Source organism: Vicugna pacos, chromosome 15, assembly GCF_048564905.1.
Source record: "Vicugna pacos chromosome 15, VicPac4, whole genome shotgun sequence".
Classification (NCBI taxonomy): domain Eukaryota; kingdom Metazoa; phylum Chordata; class Mammalia; order Artiodactyla; family Camelidae; genus Vicugna; species Vicugna pacos.
In genome coordinates, this window is record NC_133001.1 from 43,449,800 (window position 1) to 43,475,402 (window position 25,603).

The following is a 25,603-nucleotide window of genomic DNA, read 5'->3' on the forward strand; positions in this document are numbered from 1 at the left end:
CTACACTCGAGTCCCGAAAATCGAGTTCCACCCTGGTCCCATTCCAAACCTCTCCAGCCGCCGACCAGGCTACAGGCCAAACACTGGAACACAAGCCAGCGCTATAAGCACCTCTCAGCCCGTACCACGACACCACACACAAACCCACAGTTTGTCAACTTCCGGTGATAAATTAAAAGACACAGGGGACTCCGTTAGTCCACATTACTGCCCAAATTACACTGGTATCGGAGAACCCGATCGAGAAGCTTCGTTCTGCTCCCTCGAACTCCACTCCCCCAGGGAGGCCGCAGGCACTGGCGCGGTAGGAGGGAAAGGAAGTGCGGAGCTCGGGGTGGGGACGGGGGGTGCTTCTCACCTCAGTTCGGACTCCCGCTGCAAGTGAGGTTTGGATCCGAGTGACAGGACCCGAGAGACTGGACCAAGGGGCGGGTCCTGCCTAGAAAGGACCCCCTCACCCTCCCCGCGGGCTCCGTGGGCCTCGCAGGCTGCCCGCCCGCTGCCTGACTGGAAAACTCGGAACTCCGTCTTCTTCTCGCTGAGCGTCCTTCCTTCTCGCGAAGAAAGCCGCCTTTCCGCCCCTTTAGCCGGAAGCGAAGGGCAAGGTGAAAAGGCCGGTGGCAACTGGCCATCGGGGGTTTTAGCCAGGCAGTACGCCGGGCGCCTGACCAGGGCCAGGCTGCGGGAAGAAAAGACCTCTGCTTGGCTGCCGCCAGTTGGAGTGCTTTCCACTTTCGTCCTCTCATGCTCAAGATGGTGGCCTCCCGGGTAATTGGCAGCCTGGGCCGCTTCACCGCCTCCAGAACGCTCCGTTGCCCGGGTGAGTCCTGGTGCCGGGAGCCCTACATACCCGGGCAGAACTCCTTCGGAAACCAGGGCAGCCCTGGAGCTGCATTTCCCTATCGCTGCCTTCTCACTGCCCTGGGCCAGGGACCCAGCCCTGGATGAGAGGGAGGGATGCTGCCCAGGGAGTTGATCTCTCGTGCCGGGGTGCCGGGACTGACACTTCCTCTCTCACGACTCCGAGTCCTGCAGCGAGTTCAGGCTCCGTAGCCCCTAACGTTTCTGAGTCCTGTCCGCGTGATTTGGCACTTCTCGCAGGTGTCCTCTTATTTTTTTTAATGATGGCCTTGAACCTGACCCTACTAGTTTGGGAGGCCCAGGAGGACTACGACAGTCCAATCTATCACATCTTTGTGGCTCCATAGCACCTTGCCTGTAACAAGAGATGTCTTAAAAGCTGCTCGTATGAAATTGACCGGCCTTGCACATTATTGCCATTCCTTGCTCCTTTCCCTCAGAACCATTTTTGTGCGTATTACCACATTTCAATAGGGAGCTCAACTCTTGCAGTTTCCATTAATCTCATTGTGAACATATAGTATGTTGAGTTTCAAGAAGAGGTTCTGCAACTTGCTAGAACATTTACATAAATACCTGTTTCTTAAGGAATAAAATGTTAGATAATTTTAACAACTATTTCTAACCTTGTTTCTCACAATAGGCAGTTACTTTGCATTAGCCGTAATATCTTTTTCTCTTCAAACTGGCAGTGAAAGTTAAAGTTGGTGATTGTGGAAAATCGAGCATTTTTCTTCCATCTCAAATCTGTAAGGTGAAATGTGACTTTCTATTGCATGTTGTACTTAATACTGGATACTTAATTATAAATTTCATTTGTAGTATGCCTTTCTCCTTTTGAACCGCTGGGGTGATACTGTGTGTTGTTTTTAGACTGGAGGCTGGAATCTCCTTTTACTGTAAGGGACTAATTTGGGGTGATTGAATCTTTTCTGCTTTCTTGTTTCGACCAATGTTTTTGGTCTCTAAAGGACTGCTGTGTGTGTGTGTGTGTGTGTGTGTGTGTGTGTGTGTGTGTGTGTGTGTGTGTGTGTGTGTGTGTGTGTGTGTGTGTGTGTGTGTACACCAATCATAAGACTACAGAAAATGAAATGTATAGACAGGGGAAAGGGATTAAGAAAAAAGAACCACTCATTCTCTTACTACTCACATACCTACTGTTAGCATTTGGTCATGTTACCTGACAGTTTGATTTCTCTATTTTCCATTTTAAAAATATCAAATGTGTATTTTTGAACTTGCCTCTCCATTAATTTTAAGGTAACGCAATTAAAAGCATTAAATTCGGAGTCTGACTTCTGGGTTTGAACCCCGGCTCTGCCTTTATCCTTTGGTGACCTTACCATCTGATGACCTTGGGCAATAAATTTCCATGTCTGTTTTCTCATTTGTGAAATGGAGAAAGATACCACCTTTTGAGCCTTGAAGGAATTATTTGAGGTGTAAGGCAAAAGTACTAATATTAACTAATAAATGTTAGCTATTATTAACTCTTTCCTGCCCTGAAGAACTGTGATTCTGTATATCTAAGACTTTTTTAAAGTAATTTTTACATTTTACGTATGTAGTAGAAAGTTACAAGCGTAGTTTTTCTATGTTTTTGGTATAGAAATATATACACACAAACGTGTATATATTTTGCATTATGTTTTCACCAATAAGAAAATATGGTTTATTATAGTTATTGCCCCTTTTAACAGCAATTTTTAAATTTGGGGGTAAAAAAATATGGTTTATTATAGTTATTGCCCCTTTTAACAGCAATTTTTAAATTTGGGGGTAAAAAAGCCTAGAGAGTGAATTTAAAATTTCCTGCACACCTGGATTGCCATTTAAACTCAACAAATTGGACCCCAAAAGTCTGTACCAAAGCATTGCCAAACATTTAATGGGATTAGGACATTTACTGACTGATGATTAAATGTTCTTGACACTGATTTGTAGTCTTGATGTTTAATCCATTCCTCCTCCAGGAGTGTTATACTGAATTATGTCAAATGAAAATCACATCTTGATCAAAATATCTTGTTTAATTCCCACTCCTACTCAAAACCCAAATTCCTAATTATGTAAGTGGTAAAATAATTAGACAGGACATGAAATGGAGGCAAATACCTTAGTAGACACTGTATATTTAAATTTGACCCTCACTGCCTTAATCCTGTCTTTTCCTCCAGGAGTGAATATTGAGAAAAGCTGTTGATTGTTAAAATGATAGTAGCATTTTCATATTTGAAATTTGTGTCAGCATAATCCAGCTCTCTCCACTGCTGTAGTCTTAGGTCTTGTAGGTATCTTCTTGAGTTAAATTGTTTAAATGATTAAAAAGTAGGACAAAGGTTTCCCTCTGTTTCTGTAGCCCAGTAGATATAGGCTAAAGTTCACGCAGCTGCTCTAAAGTAAGTACTCCTAATTAGGTAATGAGTAAAGCTAGATTCCAAAAGCAGAGCTACCTTGTACTTCAACTGGATTTAGTTGACTGTGGTTTGTAATTGTTTTCCAGATTTATTTGTACATTTACTGATTTTCTCTTTGTTTTTTGTCTCTATTGATTCAGAGAAGGTCTTGTGTATGTGTGTATGGCAAAGGTAGGTTAGTTGGTAAGAGTTTATAATTGATGAGCTAATGAGCACAAACCACCTGTCTCAAATACTTGGTCTTCAGAATTGCAGCCCATGCCCAAATCCCTTCACCCGCTGTTTTCTTTTTTCTTAGGCACTTACCTTCTAACATATTTATTTACATATTTGTGTTTCTTGTTTTTTGTCTGTCTGTCCACCCTGTCCCTCCCACCCTGCATTCCTGATCAGTTCATTTCTGCTAATTCACTTTACCCTGTTTCGCTAGAATTGCCTTATTCCCTGGCACCCACCCTCACTGGAATTTCTCCTTTACAGGCAAACTCCTTTTTATGCCAGGCCTGTTTTCACTTCTTTATTTATCTCTATTGAGTAGGAATTGATGCTCCGCAGATACCATATCTGCTGCTGCCTTAGAATGTAAGCTCCACAGAGACAGGGATTTTTGTCTTTCTTTTCACTTCAGGTGCCTGTAACAGTGCATGGCACTTGATAGGCCACACTAAATTTTTGTTGTATTAATGACTGTGAAATGGAAGAGATTACAGCTTATGTAGGGAAAACATCTACTACAGATGCAGTGATTAAAGAACGAAACAGTGAATGATAAAGATAAAAATTTGAGCAGGGAGGAGAAAGATCGTTGTAGGTGGAATCTCAAGGTAAAGCTTTGTGGGGCCATGATACAGACATAAAGAAGGAAGAGTGATAAATACAGACGATACTGATTTCAAATGATGGAAAAGCAAAGAAGGGAAGTATGTCATTAGTGAAGTAGAGGCACTGGAGATTGAGAAGATGGCTGGCTTCTAAATTTACTTTGGTGTAGCACTTTGACTTACCGGTTCGTTTATAATCTTACCTCACTTTTGCTTCTGTCTTTTTAAGAACACTGAAGTACACTAAGAGGCTTGATCATGGCCATACAGCTAGTGAATGATAAACTTGATGGTTGAACCCAAGTCTTTTGACCCTCAGATCCTTTGTCTTTGCACTATGAGCACTGACTTGGATTGTTTAAAGAAAAATGCAGACAGAACCAGAGATCACCCGACTCTGGTTCTGGTGCCATCTACAGTTTTCTTTTTTTAATAGTATACCATTTTGCCTTTGAAAGCAGTGTAAGGCTTTTGTTTCCTGTGCCTTCTCTTCCCCTCCTTTAAAGAACTACAGGATAGAGAGAAAGATGGAGGCAAGACCCTTGGCTACTCTTGAAGGTCCTCCCCTAATCCACTCCACCATCAGTGGGTTCTCTAATTCAGTGGTTCTCACATGCCCATTTGTTTGCTGTCTACTTCAGTTACTTTTTAAAAAATTAGATTCTGAGGCCTAGTCCCCTTAAATTCTGATTCTGTAATTCTGTGTTGTCTGTCATCCAGGAAATTTATGAGTGTATTTGAGTCTCCCCAGCTGATCTGAAAGCCCAACATAGTTCTAGAATCACATCTCAGTACTGCTATGGGAATCCCAGTCCAACAGGTCATGTTGGATAGTCTCCTGGGTCCTACTTTGGCCATGTGTAATAGTTCTTCACTGCAGAAGGGTCCCTGACTCCTGGTTAAATATAGGCCATCCTCAAGTGGGTATGGTTGGAAGTGGGTATGGGTCTAAGGTTTGTTTCTAAATTATGTAGGAAGCATTTTCGGTAGGCTTGGTGTTTAACATTGCTCTTAGAATACTACCATGACATAAAATGACCAAAATGGTGTGATTTTATTGTCTGTTGCCCTTAGTTATCTCTGATTATCTTGCATGCTAAAGCAAAGTCTTAGACTGTTGTTTAACACCCCTCAAATTCTGAGCCAGATGAAGGTAGGGGATTTAGAGAGTGAGAGAGCAGACAGAGAGACAGATGGTCACCAGCTGGTGAAAAGTTTTAGCCACTGAGAGGTTGCTAGGGATTTTAACTCTTCTTTTTTCACTAATAGCACTCCTAAATTAGCCAGGCACTACACTCCTAAATTATGGTTGTGGATTCCAAGACCATGTAGCCCCTAATGTCATTTAAATGCAGTTTAATGAAAATTAGAAATTTAAAAGTTTTAATATTAGTAATTAAGAATTAGATAACTAATACTTGGGGAAAGCTAGTATAATTAGATGAGATACATGAAGGAACCACCGGGTATTAAAGTGCTAGTTTTTTTTACTGTGTTTCATACTACTTTAAAACTTAGGCCTTTCCCTGAGTACAGGTGTTTCATGTGTACTACTGTTACAGTTATTGGTTATTAAGGGATGATTTGTTTTTATTTTTAGAACCAAAGAGAAAACTTTTTTCTAAGATAATTGAACCAGATTTGGAAGATGTGGGTAGGGAGAAGCACGAGTGAAAGAGGTGCATAGGAGACATGGTGTGATGTGAACCATGAATATGAAAGACAAAGGAAGAAAGAGTAGGGTGTTTTTAAAGATGAGAAGTTATAATTCAGGGATGTTGACCCTGTGCTGGCCTCCAGAATAGCTTGGTGACTACCTAAAGCAAGATGTTTGGGTGGGAGCGGGACAAAGGTGAGCCTTTAATGCTAGAAAGGAGGTAGAGAGTTGCCCAGAACCAACTTGGAATTTTTACCTAAAATTTCCCAGTGCTCCTTACCTTCTAGCCAGAGTCTCAATTGAAAGGCCCTCTGTTGGTACTTCTCTCGTGATGGCTTGTGCTCAAAATATCATCTCATCATCTTTATGCAGGAGAGCCAAAGTTGTGAGGTGATAAGGAAAGAGGGAGGAGAGTAGCTGGTCTTTGTTATCCTCTGAGTAGGAGCGTTCTTGATGGCGAGTGGTATAGACTTTTTAGTTAGAAATACTTGAAATAGCGAAGTATGTAGTATGGGCTGTTTCATTTATATAATCTCTAATGCCCCTTGATTCTACTTTTCATAATACTGGAACATCATCTCTCCATGAAAATGCAAGAGGACCTGGCTGGGGAACATATTGAGATATATTTGGAATATGTTTGCAACTAACATTATGGATTGCTTTGTAGATTACTTATTTCTAAGTGTATTTGTTTCCTATTGCTGCCCTAAATTTCCATAAACTTAATGTCTGAAACAATACAGTTTTATTATCTTTCAGTTTTGGATGTCAGAAATGAGTCTCATTGGGCTAAAATCAAAGGTGGTGGCCGGGCTGTGTTTGTTCTGGAAGCCTTTTCCTGCTTTCAGAGGCTGCCTACATACCTTAACTTCAAAGCCAGCAAAATGGTTTCTAACCTTGGCACCTCTGGTTCTCTTTGTCTTTTTCTCCCCCTTTATAAATTACACTGGGCCCACCTGGATAATCCTGGATAATCTCCCTGTATTAAGATCAGCTAATTAGCCACTTGAATTCCATCTGCAACCTTAATTTCCTTTTGCCATATAACCTAGCATATTCAGTTTTGGGGGACGTGGACATCCTTGAGGGGCCATTCTTCTACCTACCACATTGAGTATCCAAATAATCGTATGACCTGATAATTGAAGCAAAAAGATATAATAGTGGTCACAGTAATGGCCTAGGACACATTATTCTAATTTTGTCTCTTTGCTGTTATAAACTCCACTTTCTTATATATAGCAGGTACTACAGAAATTCTGTTTTGTAAAATAATTAATTTTGAAATACCTTTTTCTTACAGGTTATGTTTGTCGCAACTTCGCAGGGTCCTCTGCTTTGCTGAGTAAGTTTAATTTCTCGTGGACATGCTTATGTATCTTTTTATTTAGCAATAAACATGTTTACAAGTACATTTTCCTTCTCTTTTTAGGCAGAACCCATATTAACTATGGAGTCAAAGGGGATGTGGCAGTTATTCGAATTAACTCACCCAATTCAAAGGTACCTAATTTAACTTGCTGCAGTTTATTTCTGTGTACTACATTCATTAATCCAGTCCTAAATGGCAAAGAAATGAATCCACCAATCTGGCAGTAATCTTATCTGTTTTGATGGTTAGAGTGTGAGAAATTGCCCAAGGAATGCAGTTTCCTGAAGCACAGGTCCTTGTTTAAGAATTCCTTCTAATTGACCTTAGATGTCAGATTAACATCAAGGTTTAATAAAACTAGCCTTCTGTTACAGTGTAGAATGGTGAGAAGGTGATTTATTAGATCAGAACCAAAGTACAAGCTTTGTTTATAAGAATCGAATCTGATCTATCCATCTTATCTATGAGGTTATTAAATCAGCTTTCTTCATTACCTGCCTGACATAGTCATTATTCATAGTAGGTTGGCTGGGTTAAATGTCATTGCCAAGCTTCCTGAAGGAACTGAATGACTTGATGCAGTTCATATATTGGAAATCAAGTTCTGTTCCAAGTGGAGCTTCACTTGTTTTGGCAACTTTAGCAAAGCGTGTAACATTAACCCAGTCTTTTACCAAAAAGAGCTTTATTGCCAGAGCTCAAGCTTTTCCTCCACCTGAAGTTGATGTAATGATTTCGTATTTCAGAAATCTTGTTACCAGAGACCTAAATGAAGTAGGAGGACCTAGATGGAAGCAATTAACAACTATCACAAATTAAGGAAAATAAGAGCCAGTCCCCCTCACTAGAGTAAATCTTGCCATTTACTGACCAACGATTCAAACTTAAGATATTGTTTCAGAATTTTCCAAGCTGAGCATTTTTCCTGAACACAAAAATAACACATGCCTATAGTAGGAAATTTTAAATCTATAAGGTGGACAATAACAATCTTTTATACTCCAGACCCATAGATAACCACTTTTACATTTAATCCAGTTTAAACAAACAATATTTGCAAAATTAGAATCATATATATGTCCAATTTTGATTCCTTTTGCTCCTTAACATTATATGGATTTTTTCCACACTGATAAATGTTTGTAAATTTATTTATATCCTGCATATGATTCAGCCTCTTAGGAATATGACCCTGAGTTCCTCCTTTGAGTAGAACTAATTTTAAAGGGAGGGATGCTTACAGCTGGCCAAAGCTTCTGAATAGACAGCTACTAAGTTTTTTGTTTGTTTGTTTCCCTATCTCTTTTTCTTCTAACAGTGTACTTTTCCTAGATAAACATATTTCCTGTAGTCAAAAATAGCATTTGATGGGGATTTGCACATCTTTTACTTAAAATTTAAACTCTTAGATTTATATGTATTTCCCTTTGTCAGGTAAATACTCTGGATCAAGAGCTGCATTCAGAGTTCTTAGAAGTGATGAATGAAGTCTGGTCTAGTGATCAAATTAGAAGTGTTGTCCTTATCTCATCAAAGCCAGGCTGCTTCATTGCAGGTGCTGATATCAAGTAAGTTTTAGAGAATTTGAAGTCACCTTTTGTCTTGGCTAATAGTATGTTTTTAGGCTTCATTATTTCTCATTTTAAAAGAATGTGGAAGTACATTTTCTCTGAAAGCTTTTTAAGTTTTTTTCACAGGTATAATAAAGTTGATTTAAAAAGAGGGGCTTATTACTTAAACCTTATAAGACTACAGCCTTTTCATAAAGGGGTTGAAAGTGGTTCAAGCAGCAATGTTTGAGTAGAACGAAAAATACTATAAAATTAAACTAACAATGAGATGCCTTTTTTCACCCCTCATTTAAAAGTTTGAAAATATCATGTTAGCAAGGACTTTGGAAAATGAGAAAGTTAAATATTACTAGTAGAAATGCCAATTGATATAGCCACTTTGGAGAGCAATTTGGTAAAATTTAGTAAAATTGAAAATGCATGTATCATATAATCAAGTGATACCTCTTCTAGGTGTATATGCTAGAGAAATCTTCCTCTTTGTTTTTAAGAACTTACGTATAAGAATGTTCAGTCCTGTGTAGTTTAAAATAATGAAGGATTTGAAACAAGCTAAATGTTAGTCACTAGGGAAATAGATAAGTAAATGTGGAATATTCATAAGAGAAAATACTGTAAAACAGTTGAAAGAAACTAACCAGATCTACAGCATAATGTTAGAACTCAGAAACAATGTTAAGTTTAAAAAAAGCAAGTTGCAGTATCTTTGCTATGTACTTTTATATAAACATTTTTAAACAATGCATAAAATACTTCCTTGTATTATTTATGGATACAAATATGTAGTTGGTTTGAAGAATGCACTACAAACATGAAAATGATTTGTTTCAGGGTAAAGTGGCTGGTAGAACCTGAGGCAGTCAAAGGAAACTTTTATTAATACAGCTAATATTTTCTTTTTTTTTTCAATGATAGAATGCATGTATATATAACTTGTTTACAATTTTTCAGAGCAAATTAAGGAGAAATGATATCTTAGTGTTAGTTTAATGGATTAAAATGTTAAGTTGTTAATTCTGTCAAAATATGGTCATTTGTTATATAATTCTACACTTTTAGGCAGTGATAGCTAGCATTATCGGCTTAGTAATTTGTACTTAAGATGTTTGTATATTTTTAAACTTTGTTCAATATTGTTTACCTTTTTTTGCTTATGTATAGTAATTAAAAATTTTAAAATATTCTGTTTATTTAGTGTTTTTTTTTTTAGAAAAAGCAAAATTATCTCTATCAAGTGCTATTCTCCTGGTTTGGTGATTTAAGCCTAACAGACACGGGTGAACCTGGCAGTAGTTACCTAAATCCATAGGAAGATACTTGCAGCTTCTGTGAGGCTAGCTGAGCAACTCTCAGCATATAAAATGACAAAAATTTGTTATCTTTGGTCAATAGTACAAAATCCATAGCTTAAGTGTGTTTAGAAACAAGGTAAGTAGCAAATGAAACAAACTGAAATTAAAAGACAGTGAGTAACTCACAATATTATTATTAACAGTTCTTTTTTAATCATTAGGGGATCTATTTAAAGGTTTTAGATCCCTCTAAAAAATTGGAACCTTTTTTTTTCCCTGTCATTTTGATTGCTGCTTAATCAGAAAGCTACCTGATAGTGGAAATGTTTAGTCTGATAGTGAAGATATTTACCAGAAGATAATTTTCTCATGTACAGAGCTTTGTAATCTAATGATTTGTTATCAAAACAAATAATGCAGCATGTTTTGTTTCTTGATCTCTGAATCCAGAAATTTAACACTCTTTATGGAGAGATATCACTGATATTAGTGCTATCTGAGGCAAAACTATTCTTAAATTTTTGATTATTTGAAGATTCACTACCAAATATTGATATGTAATAGGGTAAGGATATAGTGGATGCATTGTTGAACAAAGTAGGTTAATGTTTCACTTTTGTTTTTTGTTTGTTTGTTTGTTTGTTTCTGTTCTCTGCTTTCATGTTTCCGACAGTATGTTAAATGCTTGCAAGACCTCTCAAGAGGTAACACAAATATCACAGGAAGCACACAGAACATTTGAGAAACTTGAGAAATCCACAAAGCCTATTGTGGCTGCCATCAGTGGATCCTGCTTAGGAGGAGGACTTGAGGTACAGATTTATTCCAAAGTCATTGAGACTCTGTCCAGCTCATTGTTGGGATTCACCAGCTGCAAACCTTTAGGCTACTATTTTGCCTGAGAAAATTTCTTGAAGGAGAATCAGCTTTCCTTTTAGTTATTAAACTTCTGGTTAGGTTTTTATCATTATTCTCATAGCACAGAGCAAGTGAACCAAAACATGATGTTTTTATTTATAAATTGAGGAGATCTGAACTAGATCTCTAAGGTCTCTTTCAGTTCTAAAAAAAAAACTTGTCCAAATTTTCAGGGCAAAGATTTAGAAGTATGACCCATGCTCTTCAGCTACTTAAGTCTAGTTGAGACACAGAAAGCATCATACATGTCAAGTGTCTTGTGAGCAGTGAAGATGGTAAATAACACAGGATTTGAGAGAAGAGATGCTTACCAGACTGCAGCATGTAGGAAAACAGGTAGGGAGAGGAGAAAATAACATGTATTGAGCATTTATCACATGCCAGGCCCTATACCAGACACTTTCACATATATTGATTAAGGAAACCTGTGCCTGGTCCTAAAGGGTAGGCAGAATTTGATTAACCAGAAAATAACGAGAAAAAAGCAATCTGCATGCGGCAGGGTGTGAGCAGACACAAGGATAAGCAAAGCCTAATTAGGACACCGTAAGTAGACATGCTTGACTGAAGGGTCTCTGTAGGGTATAGGGTTTCTTACCCTGGGGTGTGTGTATAATTGTGTATGCATTTTTCCATTGAGAGCTTCAATAACTTTCAGCTGATTTTTAAAAAGACTTTCAACCCCCAAAAAGGTTAATAAATTAGGGGGAAAGTATGAAGTAAGGCCAGAAAGGTGAATTGTAGAAAGCATCAAATGCCAACCTGAGGAGTTTCAGTTTATTCCAAGGGCACATTCCTGCCATGTAAGTGATCTTTAGACCGTCACAGATCCTCAGGTGTTATAAAATTACATTTTCTAACATTCTAATTTTCTTTTGTTTGAAGCTTGCCATTTCATGCCAATACAGAATAGCAACAAAAGATAAGAAAACAGTATTAGGTTCCCCCGAAGTCTTGCTGGGATTGTTACCAGGAGCAGGAGGAACACAAAGGCTGCCCAAAATGGTGAGTTTAAGACCCCCTGATACTATATGCCCCTTTAGCTCTATTTCCTCTTGTACAAAAGATAAAATATGGGTATTCATTGTAAAGGATCAATAGCAAATTTTATTCTTGATAGTTTTTTTTTTCCAGTTCTACTTTTTATTTATTTTTTCAATTCCTTGATCAGAATTACTGTTAGTCCCTAAAGAAGGGAAGAGGTAAATAAGATACACATCTTGCTTTCTAGGACTTACAGGTTAATTTGTTCTTTCTCTGCATAGTACCAGCTTACCAGTTTTTCAAATCCATGGATCTTATTTCACGGTAACTGTAAGAGGCAAACCTTTCCCCTGGTTTGGCTGATCTCACTGTGGTGTTCTGGAGAACCAAAAGAGGCCAGCCCATCAGGTTTTTGAATTTTAAAGGAGAAGGAAGAACAGTGCAACCTGGAGGCTGCAGAGCCTTAATATCAAACTTAGGCCCCACTGAACCTCATAGCCTCTAGTTCTATAGCTTTTCAGTGAAAACAACACTCAGCAGAAATACTCTTTGGAGAGGAGTTGACATGAGCTGGGCACAGAAGAAATGGGAAAGTTCATGGCATTTATTGTCTGATAGTAAAAAGTGTGCATTTCTTCACAGGAATTGTCAGGAGGATTTATTGAAAGAATGAATAAGCCTGTATGTGTGTAGAAAATATTGCCGAGTTTCTTTTGCTGTGTTTTATTATAGCTGATATTGAGTGTTGCTAGAAGCTGTTCTTCTAGTACCTATATACAAAGCCCTAGCTGAGTTCTGTTTTTGTTAAACCCAAGATTCTTGTTTTAGAAATTTCTTTTGACGTTGTTAAAATATCACATTCCTCAGAATCTCCACTGATTCTGTATAGGAATTTTAAATGTTACATAAATGATAGAAAAGAAACTCAGAATAATACAATGTTAGGATACATGAAATTATTTCTCTATCTTATCAATCCATAAAAAGGAAATCCTACATACTAAATTAAGAGACATAAAGACATTTTTGCTTCAGCTGGAGGTTTCTAATCCCAAAAGTTATCTGAATGTGTATCAGTGTAGAAAATCTCACTAATTGATAAATAGTGTAAAAATCTGGTTGAACTTTTTGCATTTTAATACTTTTTTTGCTCAGTTGGATGATTTGTAAATTGTAATTGTCACTCTGATATTTTTCCCCCTCTGGTCTAATCCTTGCTTGCCTGTTAAGGTGGGTGTGCCTGCTGCTTTTGACATGATGCTGACAGGTAGAAACATTCGTGCAGACAGAGCAAAGAAAATGGGACTGGTTGACCAACTGGTGGAACCCCTGGGTAAGTGTTAACATGCCTCAGACTTGGGCCTTATGTAGTTATTTTCTTAAAGAGTTAATTAATATCTTGAATATTGGTTAGAGTGAAGCTCAAACACTTAAGAAATGAGTCATCATTTTGAAGGGTGAAGTCTTCTAAAAATAGCTAATACTAAATCATTTTCAACATCACCCCAGTTTCTGTTTTATGTTGTTTATAATTGAGGCATCAGGAGTACAGAATTGAATTAAGTCATTATTTTAGGCTCTTAAATTACTTGTATCATTATCCATGATAATCTTCCTTCAGTTTTTGTGTCTTTTTAAATAATGTAATAAACAACCAACCTGAGAATATTAACAATTGACGCCCACCGATATGCTCCTTACTCCCGCACAACTTCTTCACCTCTCCTCTTCCAAGGAAAGCACTGTTCCAGACTGTACGTTTATCACATTCTTGCATTTCTTAAAAATGAGCACTATTGAGATGTTTTTTGCAGGACAATAAATTTACCAATTTTTATTGTATAGTTTGCATTTTGACAAATGTGTATAGCTGTGTACACGCCACCACAGTCTAGAATAGAACATTTCTAGTATGTAGTTTTTTGTGTCTTTCATTTAGCATAATGCTTTCGAGATTGATCTGTGTTGTTGCATATATCAGCAGTGTGTTCCTTGTTGCTAAATGTCATTCCACTGTATAGATACACCATAAGTTATCTGTTCACCAAATGATGCATATTTGAGTTGTTTCCAGCTTGGGGCTGTTCTGAATAAAGCTGCTATGAACATTCATCCACAAGTCTTTAAATGGACAAATATTTCATTTCTACTGGACAAATACTGAAGACTGGGTTGGCTTCTCCATATGATAGATGTGTTTAGCTTTTAAGAACCTGTCAAACTGATTCCAAAGTGGTTATGCCATTTTGCATTCTTACCAGCAGTGTATGAGAGTTTTAGTTACACTTTGCATGCTCAGTCTTTTTTAATTTTAGGCATTCCAGTAGGAGTATAGTAATGTCTCCTTGAGGTTTAATTTGTATTTCCCTAAAGACCAAAGATATTGAACTTCTTTCATGTGCTTATTTGCCTTCTGTGTATTTTCTGATAAAATATCTGCTCAGATGTTTTGCCCATTTTGTTTGAGTTGTTGTTCTTACTATTGAGTTTCAGAGTTCTTTATGTATCAGAATACCAGTCCTTTATGAGATTTGTGATTTGCAAATATTTTCTCCCTGTCTGTGGCTTGTCTTTTCACTATCTAAGAGCAGAAATTCTTGATTTTGATGAAGCCCAGTATATCAAGGTCCTGTTTTATGGGTCATGCTATCAGTGTTGTAGAAATCTTTTCCTTAACAAGATCACAAAGATTTTCTGTGTTTTCTTCTGAAAGTTTTGTAGTTTAGCTCTTACATTTTGGTCTGCGCTACAACTCAAGTTAATGTTTGTATGTGGTGTGAGGTAAAGACTGAGTTGCTGGTGGTGGTGGTGGTTGTGGTAGTGGGTTTGTCTTTTTTAGTCTATTGGTAATATCAGTTACACTGATTTTTTAAAAAAAACTATTGAACCAGCCTTGCATTCCTGGAATAAACTCCACTTGGTCATGATGTATTTGCTGTTTTATAAATTGCTGACTGAATCAGCTAAAATTATGTAAAGGATTTTTATGTCTAGTCATGAGAGATAATGGTCTCAGGAATAGTACTTTCTTGTGATATTTTTACCTGGTGTAGGTATCTGGGTAATACTGGCTTCATAAAATGAGGTGGAAAATATTTCTTCCTCTTCTATTTTCTGGAAGATTTTGTGTAGAATTAGTGTTATTTCTTCCTTAAATACTAGTAGAATTTACTAGTGAAGTCATATGGGCTTAGAGTTTTCTTTCTTAGGAAGGGTTTTTCCTATGAATTCAATATCCTTAGTAGATGTAGGGTTGTTCAGGTTCTCCATTTCTTGAGTGAGCTATAGTAGTTTTTTTGTTTTTTGTTTTTTGTTTTGGCAAAGATTTTTCCCATTTCATTTAACTTGCCAAATTTATTTCAATAAAATTGTTCATAATACTTCATCATTATTCTTTTTTTTAGTAAAAGTAGATTTATTCAGAGAGATACATACTCCATAGCACATTATTATTCTTTTAATATCTTTATATTCTGTATTGATGTCTCCTCTTTCATTCCAGATGTTCACGATTTGTGTCTTCTCTTTTTTCCCTGATAAGTCTTTCTAAGAACCAACTTTTAGTTCGATTGATTTTGTTTGTTTGCTGTTTTATTGATTTCAGCTACCTCATGATTTCTTTCTGCTTGCTTTTGGGTTTAATTCGCTCCTCTTTTTCTAGTTTCTTCTGGCAGAAGCTTAGATCAATGACTTTAGGCCTTCTTTTCAAACATAAGCATATAAAGCTACACATTTCCCTCTTCGCATTGCTTTATCTGCATGTTTTAATATTATGTTTCCTCTTCCATGAAAATCAGAATATTTTCAGATTTCTCTTGTGATTTCTTCTTCGACTCATGTATAATTTAGAAGTCTGTTGTTTAATTTCTAGATATTTGGGGATATTTCAGACATCTTTCTGTTTCTGATTTCTCATTTAATTTGTTGTGATCAGAATATGGTCAGTCCTTATTGTTTGCAGGTTCCCTCTCTGAATTTGACCACTCACTAAAATTTATTATAACCCAAAAATAATACTTGTAGTTCTTTTGTAGTCATTCATAGACATGTACAGAGTGGCCAAAGATTCAAGTCTCCCAAAGCACAGGTTCCCAGCTGAAGTCAAACAGGGCAACATCTGCCTTCTTATCTCAACTTTCATAAAGTCAACAAGTATTCTTTTCATAGTGTATTTAGTGCCATGATTTTCTCATTTTAGTGTTTGTGATTTTGCTGTTTAAAATAGTGAGAGCTAGGAGTGGGAAAGAATTGAGTCAGAGTTGGGGAAAGTGTCTTTAAAGTTTCTCTTTCCTCCCCCAAGAAGGAGGCCTCAGCAGAGGCACCTGAGGAAGACTTCAGCTTAAGGTCCCATATAAAGAGACTTAAGAATGAATGCAGGTGGGCTAGGAATGAAAATGTGTGTAAGAGCATAGCCAGCCAGGGAGATGTGAGTCATTGACTGCAACTCCCATTAAAGACTGTAGTGAATTGGCTGTGCACCAGCTCTGCTGTGGGAAGGACAGCTTTCCTCTTGAACTCCCATTTTATCCCTGCCCACCCCCCTTTTCCCCTGGTAACCATGAGTTTGTTTTCTGTGTCTGTGAGTCTTTATTTTGTAAATAAATTCATTTGTGTCTCTCTTTCTTTTTTAGATTCCACATATAAGTGATATCATATGATATTTTTCTTTCACTTTCTGGCTTTCTTCACTTAGAATGATAATCTCCAGGTCCATCCATGTTGCTGCAAGTGACATTACTTTATTCTTTTTTATGGCTGAGTAGGATTCCATTGTATAAATATACCACAACTTCTTTATCCAGTCATCTGTCAGTGGACATATAGGTTGTTTCCATATCTTGGCTGTTGTAAATAGTGCTGCCAGGAACATTGGGGTGCATGTATCTTTCTGAATTAGAGTTTCCACCAGATATATGCCCAGAGTGATTGCTGGATCATATGGTAATTCTATTTTTAGTTTTTTGAGGAATCTCCATACTGTTTTCCATAATGGCTGCACCAAACTACATTCCTACCAACAGTGTAGGAGGGTTCTCTTTTCTCCACACCATCTCCAGCATTTATTGTTTGTAGACTTTTGAATGATGGCCATACTGACTGGTGTGAGGTGATACCTCATTGTAGTTTTGATTTGCATTTCTCTGATAATTAGTGATATTGAGCATTTTTTCATGTGCCTATTGGCCATTTGTATGTCATTGGAGAATTGCTTGTTTAGGTCTTCTGCCCATTTTTGGATTTGGTTTTCTTTTGTTATTAGTTGTGTCAGCTGTATATATATATTCTGGAAATTAAGCCCTTGTCAGTCACATCATTTGCAAATATTTTCTCCCATTCCATAGGTTGTCTTTTGTTTTGCTTATGGTTTCCTTTGCTGTGCAAAAGCTTATAAGTTTAAGTAGGTCTCATTTGTTTATTTTTGCTTTTATTTCTACTGCTTGGGTCAACTGCCCTAGGAGAACATTACTAAGATTTATGTCAGAAAATGTTTTACCTATGTCTTCTTCTAGGTTTATAGTGTCTTGTCTTATGTTTAAGTCTTTAAGCCATTTTGAGTTTATTTTTCTGTATGGTGTAAGGGATTGTTCTAATTTCATTGATTTACATGTGGCTCTCCAGTTTTCCTAACAACACTTTTCTCTATTGTATATTCTTTCCTTCTTTGTCAAAGATTAATTGACCGTAACTGCATAGATTTATTTCTGGGCTCTCTATCCTCTTCCATTGATCCATATGTGTGTTTTTATGCCAATACCACACTGTTTTGATTTCTGTAGCTCTGTAGTACTGTCTGAAGTCTGGGAGGGTTATTTGTCCAGCTTCATCCTTTTCCTTCAGTATTGCTTTGGCAATTCTGGGTCTTTTGTGATTCCATATAAATTTTAGGTATTCTAGTTTTGTGAAAAAGTTCCCACTGTAATTTCTGACCTACAGAGAAGAGCAACCACAGAGCTCTTCAGGGATGCTGGGCCTTCCCTCCCAAATTGATTTCTCACAGTCATGGTGAGAAAGGTATGTCCTGATCCTTTCCAGGGTGGCTGAGCAGGTCCAGTGTGATAAATCCACACTAATATTCCAGTTTCCTTAAGCCTTTCAATACTTTCCTCTGCAATACACCAACACATTTCCAGCATTTCAGCTTCATTTATTGCTGTTTGTTTTCTATGTCGTATCTGTTCTTTGTTCTCTTTTTTCTTCTTCCTCCTTTCTTTGGATTAATCATTTTTTACCTTCACTATTGGATTTTTACTTTGCTTTACCCTTTTAATGGTTGTTCTGAGGTTTACTATACATCTTTAACATATAATTGGTCTTGAAATTATGTATCACTTGATATACAGGGTAAGAACCTTAAAAGAGTATACTTTTGAAGGAAATCAGACAGAGAAGAACAAATATCATATGGTATCACTATATGTGGAATCTGAAATATGGTACAAATGAACTTATTTCAAAACAGAAACAGACAGACATAGAAAACAAATTTATGGTTACCAAAGGGGAAGACGGTAATCAATTAAGTTTGGGATTAACAGATATACACAGCTGTATATAAAATAGATAAACAGCAAGGACCTACTGTATAGCACAAGGAACTATATTCAGTAACTTATAATTCCCTATAATGAAAAAGAATATGAAAAGAAAATACATACGTATAACTGAATCACTTTGCTCTATACCAGAAACTAACATAGTATATTAAATCAACTATACTTCATTAAAAATTTTTTTAAAGAGTATATTTGATTTTCCCTCATTCTTTGTGCTGTTGTTGTTATACTTCTGCATATATTATGCATTCCTCAGCATATTGCTGTTTTTGCTTTAAACAATTATCTTTTGGAAGGGGGTAATTAGATTTGTTTGTTTGTTTGTTTGTTTATTAAATGGAAATACTGGGGATTGAACCCCAGACCTCATGCATGCTAAGCATGCACTCTAGTACTGAGCTATAGCCTCCCCACTAGACAATTACTTTTTAAAGAGATTTGAAAATGAGAAAAGCATCTTTTCTGTTTACCCACATATTCATCATTTTTAGTGCTCTTTATCCTTTGTACATATCCAAGTTCCCATCTGGTTTTTCCTTCCAACGAAGAACTTCCTTTAACATACTTTGTAGTGTAGTTCTGCTGGCAGTTAGTTCTCTCACTTCTTAATTTGTTTGAAAAAAATCTTTATTTCAGCTTTGTTTTTCAAAACTTCATTTTGATGGGCATAGAATTTCAGATTTCCAGTGTTTTTCTTTTGGTACATTATACATGTCTGGATTGCGTTGTTGTTTGCATAATTTCTCTCTCTTTTTTTTTTTCTTTTCACGTCAGACAGGTAATGTGCTGACATAACAAGGTTCGAGGGAGGCACATGTCACACAAACGCCTGAACACCCAGTCATCATGCTCATGAACTACAAAAGAATTGCTTGCATAATTTCTGATGAAAAGCCTGTTGCCATTTTTGTCTTTGTTCATCCATGTATAATGTGTCTTCTTTACCCCTGTGCTACTCTGCCCCCAACTGCTCTCAGATTTTCCCTTTATTACTGATTTTAGCAATTTCTGATCTACCTTGGGGGCTTTTTTTCTTTTTGGTTTTTGGTTTTTTATGCATGGGATTCATTGAGCCTCTTAGATAGTGGGCTTATAGTTTTCATCAAAATTGGAAACTTTTTGGCTATTTCTTCAAATTTTTTTCCATCTCCCACATCCCTTTTCTGAGATTTCAACCTCATACATGTTAGATCACTTGGTATTGTCCCAAAATGAAACTGTTTTTCTTTTTTAGTAATTATATTTTCTGTTGCCATGCATTTGAGTTTCCTGATCTTTTCTTCTTCCCTGCATGATTAGCCATCAGTCCAATCGCTTGTATTTTTCATTTCAGGTATTGTTTTCTTCCATATCTAGAAGTAGCATTTGATCCACTTTTATGTCTTCAATTTCTCCACATTATGTTTCTGTTTCCCTCTAGCTTCTTGAGCGTATAGCATGAATTTACAATAGCCTTTCTAACATTCTGTCTGCTGATTTCACCTTCTCATTTCTGCATCTGTCAGTGAATTTGTCTCCTAGCTGTGGGCCATTTTTTTTCTTGTTTCTTTTCATGCCTTTATGATGGTTCTTTCCCTGACCTTGGGTAGTTTTCTCGCATGCATGTGCAGAATGATACTTGGCCAGAGTTTCAAGGGGCCACTGTATAGATCTCTGTGGAGCTCTTTTGTGTAGCAACTACTGTCCAGTATTCGTCACAAATTCCAGGTGCCTCAGCCTCCCTGCAGGCTGCAGTATGACTTTCGTGGGCCCTGTGTACTTTTGCTCTTTGAAAGTTTAGGGCTTAGTTCTTTTTCTTTCTCCTTCACACAAGGTCAAAATAAGGCAAATGTCTTAAGGGAGGGATTGGTTGCATACTTGTTACGGGCTTCTCTCCCTGTTGGGATTTTGCCTTTTCAACCCCAGCCGCCTCTTTCTCCAGTGTGGCTCTTACAGGCTTTTGATTGAGAGCCTGGTAGGTGTCTGTTTTCCTGACCCTGTGAAAACAGCCTTTGAGTTTTTTGAGTCTAGCTCTTTAGTCTCCTGCCTCCAGCAAGTTTGCTATCAGGCAGATGCCGTAAGTGAAAAATCAGCTGCATGTTTTTAGAATGTCGCTCTCTCTGTAGAAGTACTCCATGTGCTAAAGGTTATGACACTGAGAGATTTCACTGTCGCTTCCAGCCTCCTGCACCACCTTAGAACCCCACAAATGTTCCCTGGGGAAAACTAGCTTTGCATTTGGTTTCTTCTAGTTCTGATCTGTTATGTGACCACCAAAAACTGATTATTTCGCTTTCCCCCAGCAGCAAGCATCCTTCTGCTTGAGCCAGGTCCAATCTTCAGCCCAGAAGCATCATGTATACCCCCAGAAAAGAGAATGTCCAGCAGTCATCAGTTCACCTCATACAAGCTCTTCCTTCTCTGGAATTCTAGTTCATACAACCTTTGTTACTTCCACATTTATCTTTACCATATAGTTTTGCAGTTTATTCATTTTTTTCAGTTTTGCAGCAAGAATACAGGCCTCACAAGACGTGCTACATCCTACTCAGAAGTGGAAGCCAGGCAAATATGGCTTAAGATTTATATTCTACCTGGAGTAGGTTGTTGTACCATCACTCAGTGTAACTTCTCTCTTTGAGTTCATAGTTCATAGTTCACAACTCTCACCGACCAGTCTCGGGTCTGACATGGAAAGCTGCACTGAAAGTGGGTGCCGGAGCCTTTGGCTTTGGCCTGCCTGGGTTTTTCCCACCTGCGACTGATCCAAGCCAGATTTAATTCCAGTCTTTTGTGTTCATTTTTACAGGACCAGGATTAAAACCTCCAGAGGAACGGACAATTGAATACCTAGAAGAAGTTGCAATTACTTTTGCCAAAGGATTAGCTGATAAAAAGATCTCTCCAAAGAGAGACAAGGGATTGGTGGAAAGTGAGTGTCATTATTAAAGAACAGAGGCAAAGCTTCCTTCCAGGGAGTTTAATTTTGTTTGGTCTAAATTCAAACTGAGGAAGAGGTAAGTGCATTATTTACTCTAGGCATAAAGTCAACCTTAAAGGGCGCACTAACTCTGCTCTAGGATCAATTCATGAACCTTACGCTGGTTAGTTAAAGACATGTTTTTTTTTTAACTATTTTGGAAAACTTAAAACATTAATACCAAAGTTGAATAATATAATAGTGCAATAAACACTCATGTACCCAACACCCAACTTTAACATTTATCAACTAATTAAACCATGTTTAAAGAAGTGCTTGGGTTGAAATTTAGATTTTTTTTTTAATTTAGATTTTGTATATCAGAATAAAGATCAGTTCTTTCAGATAGCTAGGAGTACTGCATTTTCATGGAATTTACAGTAAAACAAACAAGGGAAGCTGGGCTCTTTCCAGTAAGGATCTAAAAGCATTTTACCTTACAGAATTGACATCGTATGCCATGAGTATTCCATTTGTCAGGCAACAGATTTACAGAAAGGTGGAAGAAAAAGTACGAAAGCAGACCAAAGGCCTTTATCCTGCACCTCTGAAAATAATTGATGTGAGTCTTTACCCCCTGCTCCCACATTTCTCACATTTCTTCGTTTTGTCTAGAGCATATACTCTTTCTTGCCATTCTGAACCATGTATGACAGTACTAAAGTTTTTTCATTCTGCTATTAAAACAAAAAATAGCAGAAGAGCATATAGCAAGCTATGAGGATTTATATAAATGGATATATTTGAGAAAAATTAGTGGCAGGCATACTTTTTAGTTGATCAGTTTAAAACTACCAGATATAAACCAGGAAAGGAACCTATGTCATATCAGTGTAACAAGCCAGTAAAATATTGGGCATTAAGAAGGAGTTTAAATAAAATTGATGGCTGTATTCTATCCTTAGTCTAAATCTTTGTCAGTACCTAAAATGTCTCATTGACTTCCCCATGGCCATAATTATAAAAAAGGTGTAATGCTACAGAGAAGTTTGGAAAAGGTCAAGGAGGATAATTAAAATGATCACAGGGTTGAAGAAACTTCTGTCTGAAGGTAGACTTTAAAACTTACAAAATTTTCAACCTGCAAGGTCCAAGATTAAAAGAGCATGAAACCAAAGATTTCAAAGTTGGAGAATGAATTAGTCAACAAATGTATTTTGAGCAGAAGACATCAAAGTCCATAAAATATAAAACATGATTCCTACCTCCATTCATCTCACAGTCTGGGTTGGGGAGATTAGACATATATGTGTGGTAAGGCAGATGACAGTATAGGGGATGTTATACAGCTGCATAGGATTAATGCCAGATAACTGGGACAGAGGAAACTGCTGAGTTCACAGAAGAAGAAACAGTCACTGTGAACCAGAGAAATTAGAAGGAGTCTCATGGAATTTGACCTGAGCCCTGAAAAATGGGTAGAGAATAGCTGAAGAGAAAGCAGTGCCAGAAAGAATGGGCTTTTTTTTTTTTTTTTTTTTGAGGGTAGTAGTTAGGTTTATTTATTTATTTATTTATTTTTAGAGGAAGTACTGAGGATTGAACCCAGGACCTCATGGATGCTAAGCACACACTACAACTTGAGCTACACCTTCTCCTTTGACAGGGTGGGCATTTTGAGCAAAGTTACAGAGGCCAGAAAGCATGAAGTTCTTCAAGGAACATTTAATGAAATCAGTTTTCATGGGAGTATAATGCAATGTCTTCAGAAAGGCAGACTGAAGCTAGATTTTTTTTAGACTGACAGTAATTAAGAAATTTGATGTTTGTCCTGTGTAGACCGTAGAGAACCATTTTCATGGTAGTGAGTAAAAATGGATTTAAAAGAGAGACAAAGTAGAGCAGTGAACTAAGAAGCTATCTTGGTAACTGAGACCTGAAGTCTGAATAAGACCCTGAGATAGAAGAGTAAAAGTGAAAATATGAAGATAGTAAGAAACTTGCCAAAGAGAGGTTATGAGTTAAGTTTTAGAAGAGTTGAGATTAGGTGTTTCAGGAAATTCAAGCAACAGTAGTTTAGGCAGAGAAGTCAGTTAAGGATATAGATTTGTTTGTTTGTAATGTCTTTCCCATAAATTATGGTGATTGAGTACAGGGTCATTTCTTTCATACTTAGGATAGTACTTACCCCACATGTTAAATTGAATTTCATGATGTTGATGGTTAATGTAATGGACTAAACGATATGCCTGTGGAAAAAATCACAGAGAGAAAAAAGGGCTGAACGTAAAACTTTGGGGATTTGCCCACATTTGGAGAACAGGAGAGGAGCTGGAAGAGCCATTTAAGCAGGAGGGAAGGGACTTAAGAGGAAAAGGTAAACCTGTCACTGGACTTGGAGAGGGATGATGGCAGCTCTTTCTCCGATAAAATAATAGGATCCGAAGGTGAATGAGAAGGTAGAGTTTGAGCTGTGGAACCTCTGTGTCTTTCCCTGTTCTGACTGTTTAATTCTCTTTCCGTCCATTTTATTTCCTTCCATTTTACACTAGCTTTAGCAGTAGCCTCAGAGATGCAGATTTATATCAGTCTTAAGCAACCAGGCCTCAGTCCTCTTCTCTTAATCACTCCAGTCTAGACTTGGACTTAGTCTTTGAGGATTAACAACACTAGCAGTTTCTTCAGCCTTATTGTGCATCTCGCTAATCCATTCCAACAAGTAACAAGTGCTTTTTATATTCTATAGGTAGTAAGGACTGGGATCGAGCAAGGGAATGACGCCGGCTATCTCTCTGAATCTCAGGTAAAGTTATTTCCTTTCAGTGTTTTATTGTTAGGTACCAGAAGACCAAGATCTGTGTAAAATGAAAAAATTTCAAAACCTAGTAAAGTTTTCTCCCTGTGGTTGTCATTTCTTATGATTAATCTCAGCGAGCAAGTAGATGCTAAGAAAGCCCTACTGGTCCCCAGATATTTGAACTTGCTCTCAATCATAAGAGAACAACCAGAAGGAGCAGGGGCAGAGTTATAATCCTTTCAGAATGAATTGTTTGAACACCTTTGTTCTGAGGTTGGGCTGGATTTGTTGTAATAAAATGAGCACGCTGATAGAAAAATGTGGTTCTTACTTGTTGGGTCCTACAGAGAAAACTGAAGCCAGTCCCACTTTGGTGAATCAGGAAATGAAGGGAAATGTTTTGCACCGACTGAAACAGAAAGACGGAGGGACACACAAACCAGCCTCACCCCTTCCACTTTCCTAACAAGTTGGTGATATTGTAGATTTAGGTGGTTTGGGTTGTTTTGAAGTTCTAGACCATCATAGAATGATGATTGCTCTTTGATAAAAGGACAAAAAGTATCTGAAGATCTCAGGACAAGTTTCAGAGAAAGCATTTCTCGTACTGGGTTGCTGACTGGAATGCACTCTGATGTATTCTTTTACATTGTAACCAGGTACACGTGTACATGTATACAGAAAGAGTGAAGCACAAGTTTCACAAATTAGCCTGAACACTGTGCTCAGCGTTTTCTATCTGTTCTACTTAGCCTTGCCCACTAAATTAATGACCACTGATGGATCTCTACCCAGGGTCTGAAAATCACTGGTTTGGTCAATAGAACCTACTTTGTGAAGATTAGTAGAACATTATTTCATGTTCTGTTTGGATATGAAGGCAGCTTTATTAGAGGGATTCCTCCTTTAAAATGCTGTTTGTAACCATGTAATCATAGCAGTAAGTTCTCGTAATACTGATGATGGTAACAGGGAACAGTGAGCCCCCAGTCATTTTTCTAGCATTTTCATTGATTTCCCACAACACTACTGTAAAATAGGTATTGTTTTTCCCATTTTAAGGATGAAGAAAGCTTCACAACTGGGAAATGGCAGAGCTAGGATTCAAACCCAGTTTTGTCAAAACCGGACTCTAAATCTCATGCTTTTAACCACTAAGTTGAGACTTGTTCTCTGTCTAAGTGTTAAAGTACTTGTCAAAGTGGTAGGTACCACATGGGGCAGCCTGCTAACCATGGAGTTGGGAGTCCTGCTGCCTGAGTTCAAGTTCTATTTCTGCCCCTTTGAGGCAGTGTGGCTTTGAGCAAGTCGTTGGGCCTCCTCTCCTCAATCTTTAAAATGAGAGGGTTGGTTGAAATAATTGTGAAGGTCCATTTTGCTCTGACTCTAATTCCATGAGAAAGATCACCACAACCTCTGGTGTAGGAAATCTAAGGGAATCTAAGAGCTCAGTTATA

General features: G+C 37.5%; 2 protein-coding genes and 1 non-coding gene across 4 annotated transcripts in view; 1 reads left to right on the forward strand and 2 right to left on the reverse strand.

The window, feature by feature from the left end:
- The window catches only part of HADHB (hydroxyacyl-CoA dehydrogenase trifunctional multienzyme complex subunit beta), a 32,454-nt gene extending 31,962 nt beyond the window's left edge, over positions 1–492 (reverse strand). For both annotated transcript variants that reach the window (XM_006197179.4, XM_015242197.3), the window contains exon 1: positions 359–492. The gene's annotated coding sequence lies outside the window, so the exon portion shown is untranslated. The remainder of the gene's footprint in view (positions 1–358) is intronic.
- Positions 493–593: 101 nt separating this feature from the next.
- HADHA (hydroxyacyl-CoA dehydrogenase trifunctional multienzyme complex subunit alpha) overlaps positions 594–25,603 on the forward strand; it is a 39,121-nt gene continuing 14,111 nt past the window's right edge. Inside the window, exons 1-10 of the mRNA XM_006197178.4 lie at positions 594–820; positions 7,063–7,104; positions 7,192–7,262; positions 8,566–8,699; positions 10,668–10,806; positions 11,798–11,917; positions 13,127–13,229; positions 21,239–21,361; positions 21,853–21,971; positions 24,096–24,152. Of these exons, the coding sequence (XP_006197240.2) occupies positions 745–820; positions 7,063–7,104; positions 7,192–7,262; positions 8,566–8,699; positions 10,668–10,806; positions 11,798–11,917; positions 13,127–13,229; positions 21,239–21,361; positions 21,853–21,971; positions 24,096–24,152 (984 nt within the window). The 5' untranslated portion in view covers positions 594–744. The remainder of the gene's footprint in view (positions 821–7,062; positions 7,105–7,191; positions 7,263–8,565; positions 8,700–10,667; positions 10,807–11,797; positions 11,918–13,126; positions 13,230–21,238; positions 21,362–21,852; positions 21,972–24,095; positions 24,153–25,603) is intronic.
- Positions 19,219–19,319, reverse strand: LOC116283548 (small nucleolar RNA U13). The gene has a single exon (XR_004193181.1). It is a non-coding gene; the product is annotated as a small nucleolar RNA U13 (small nucleolar RNA).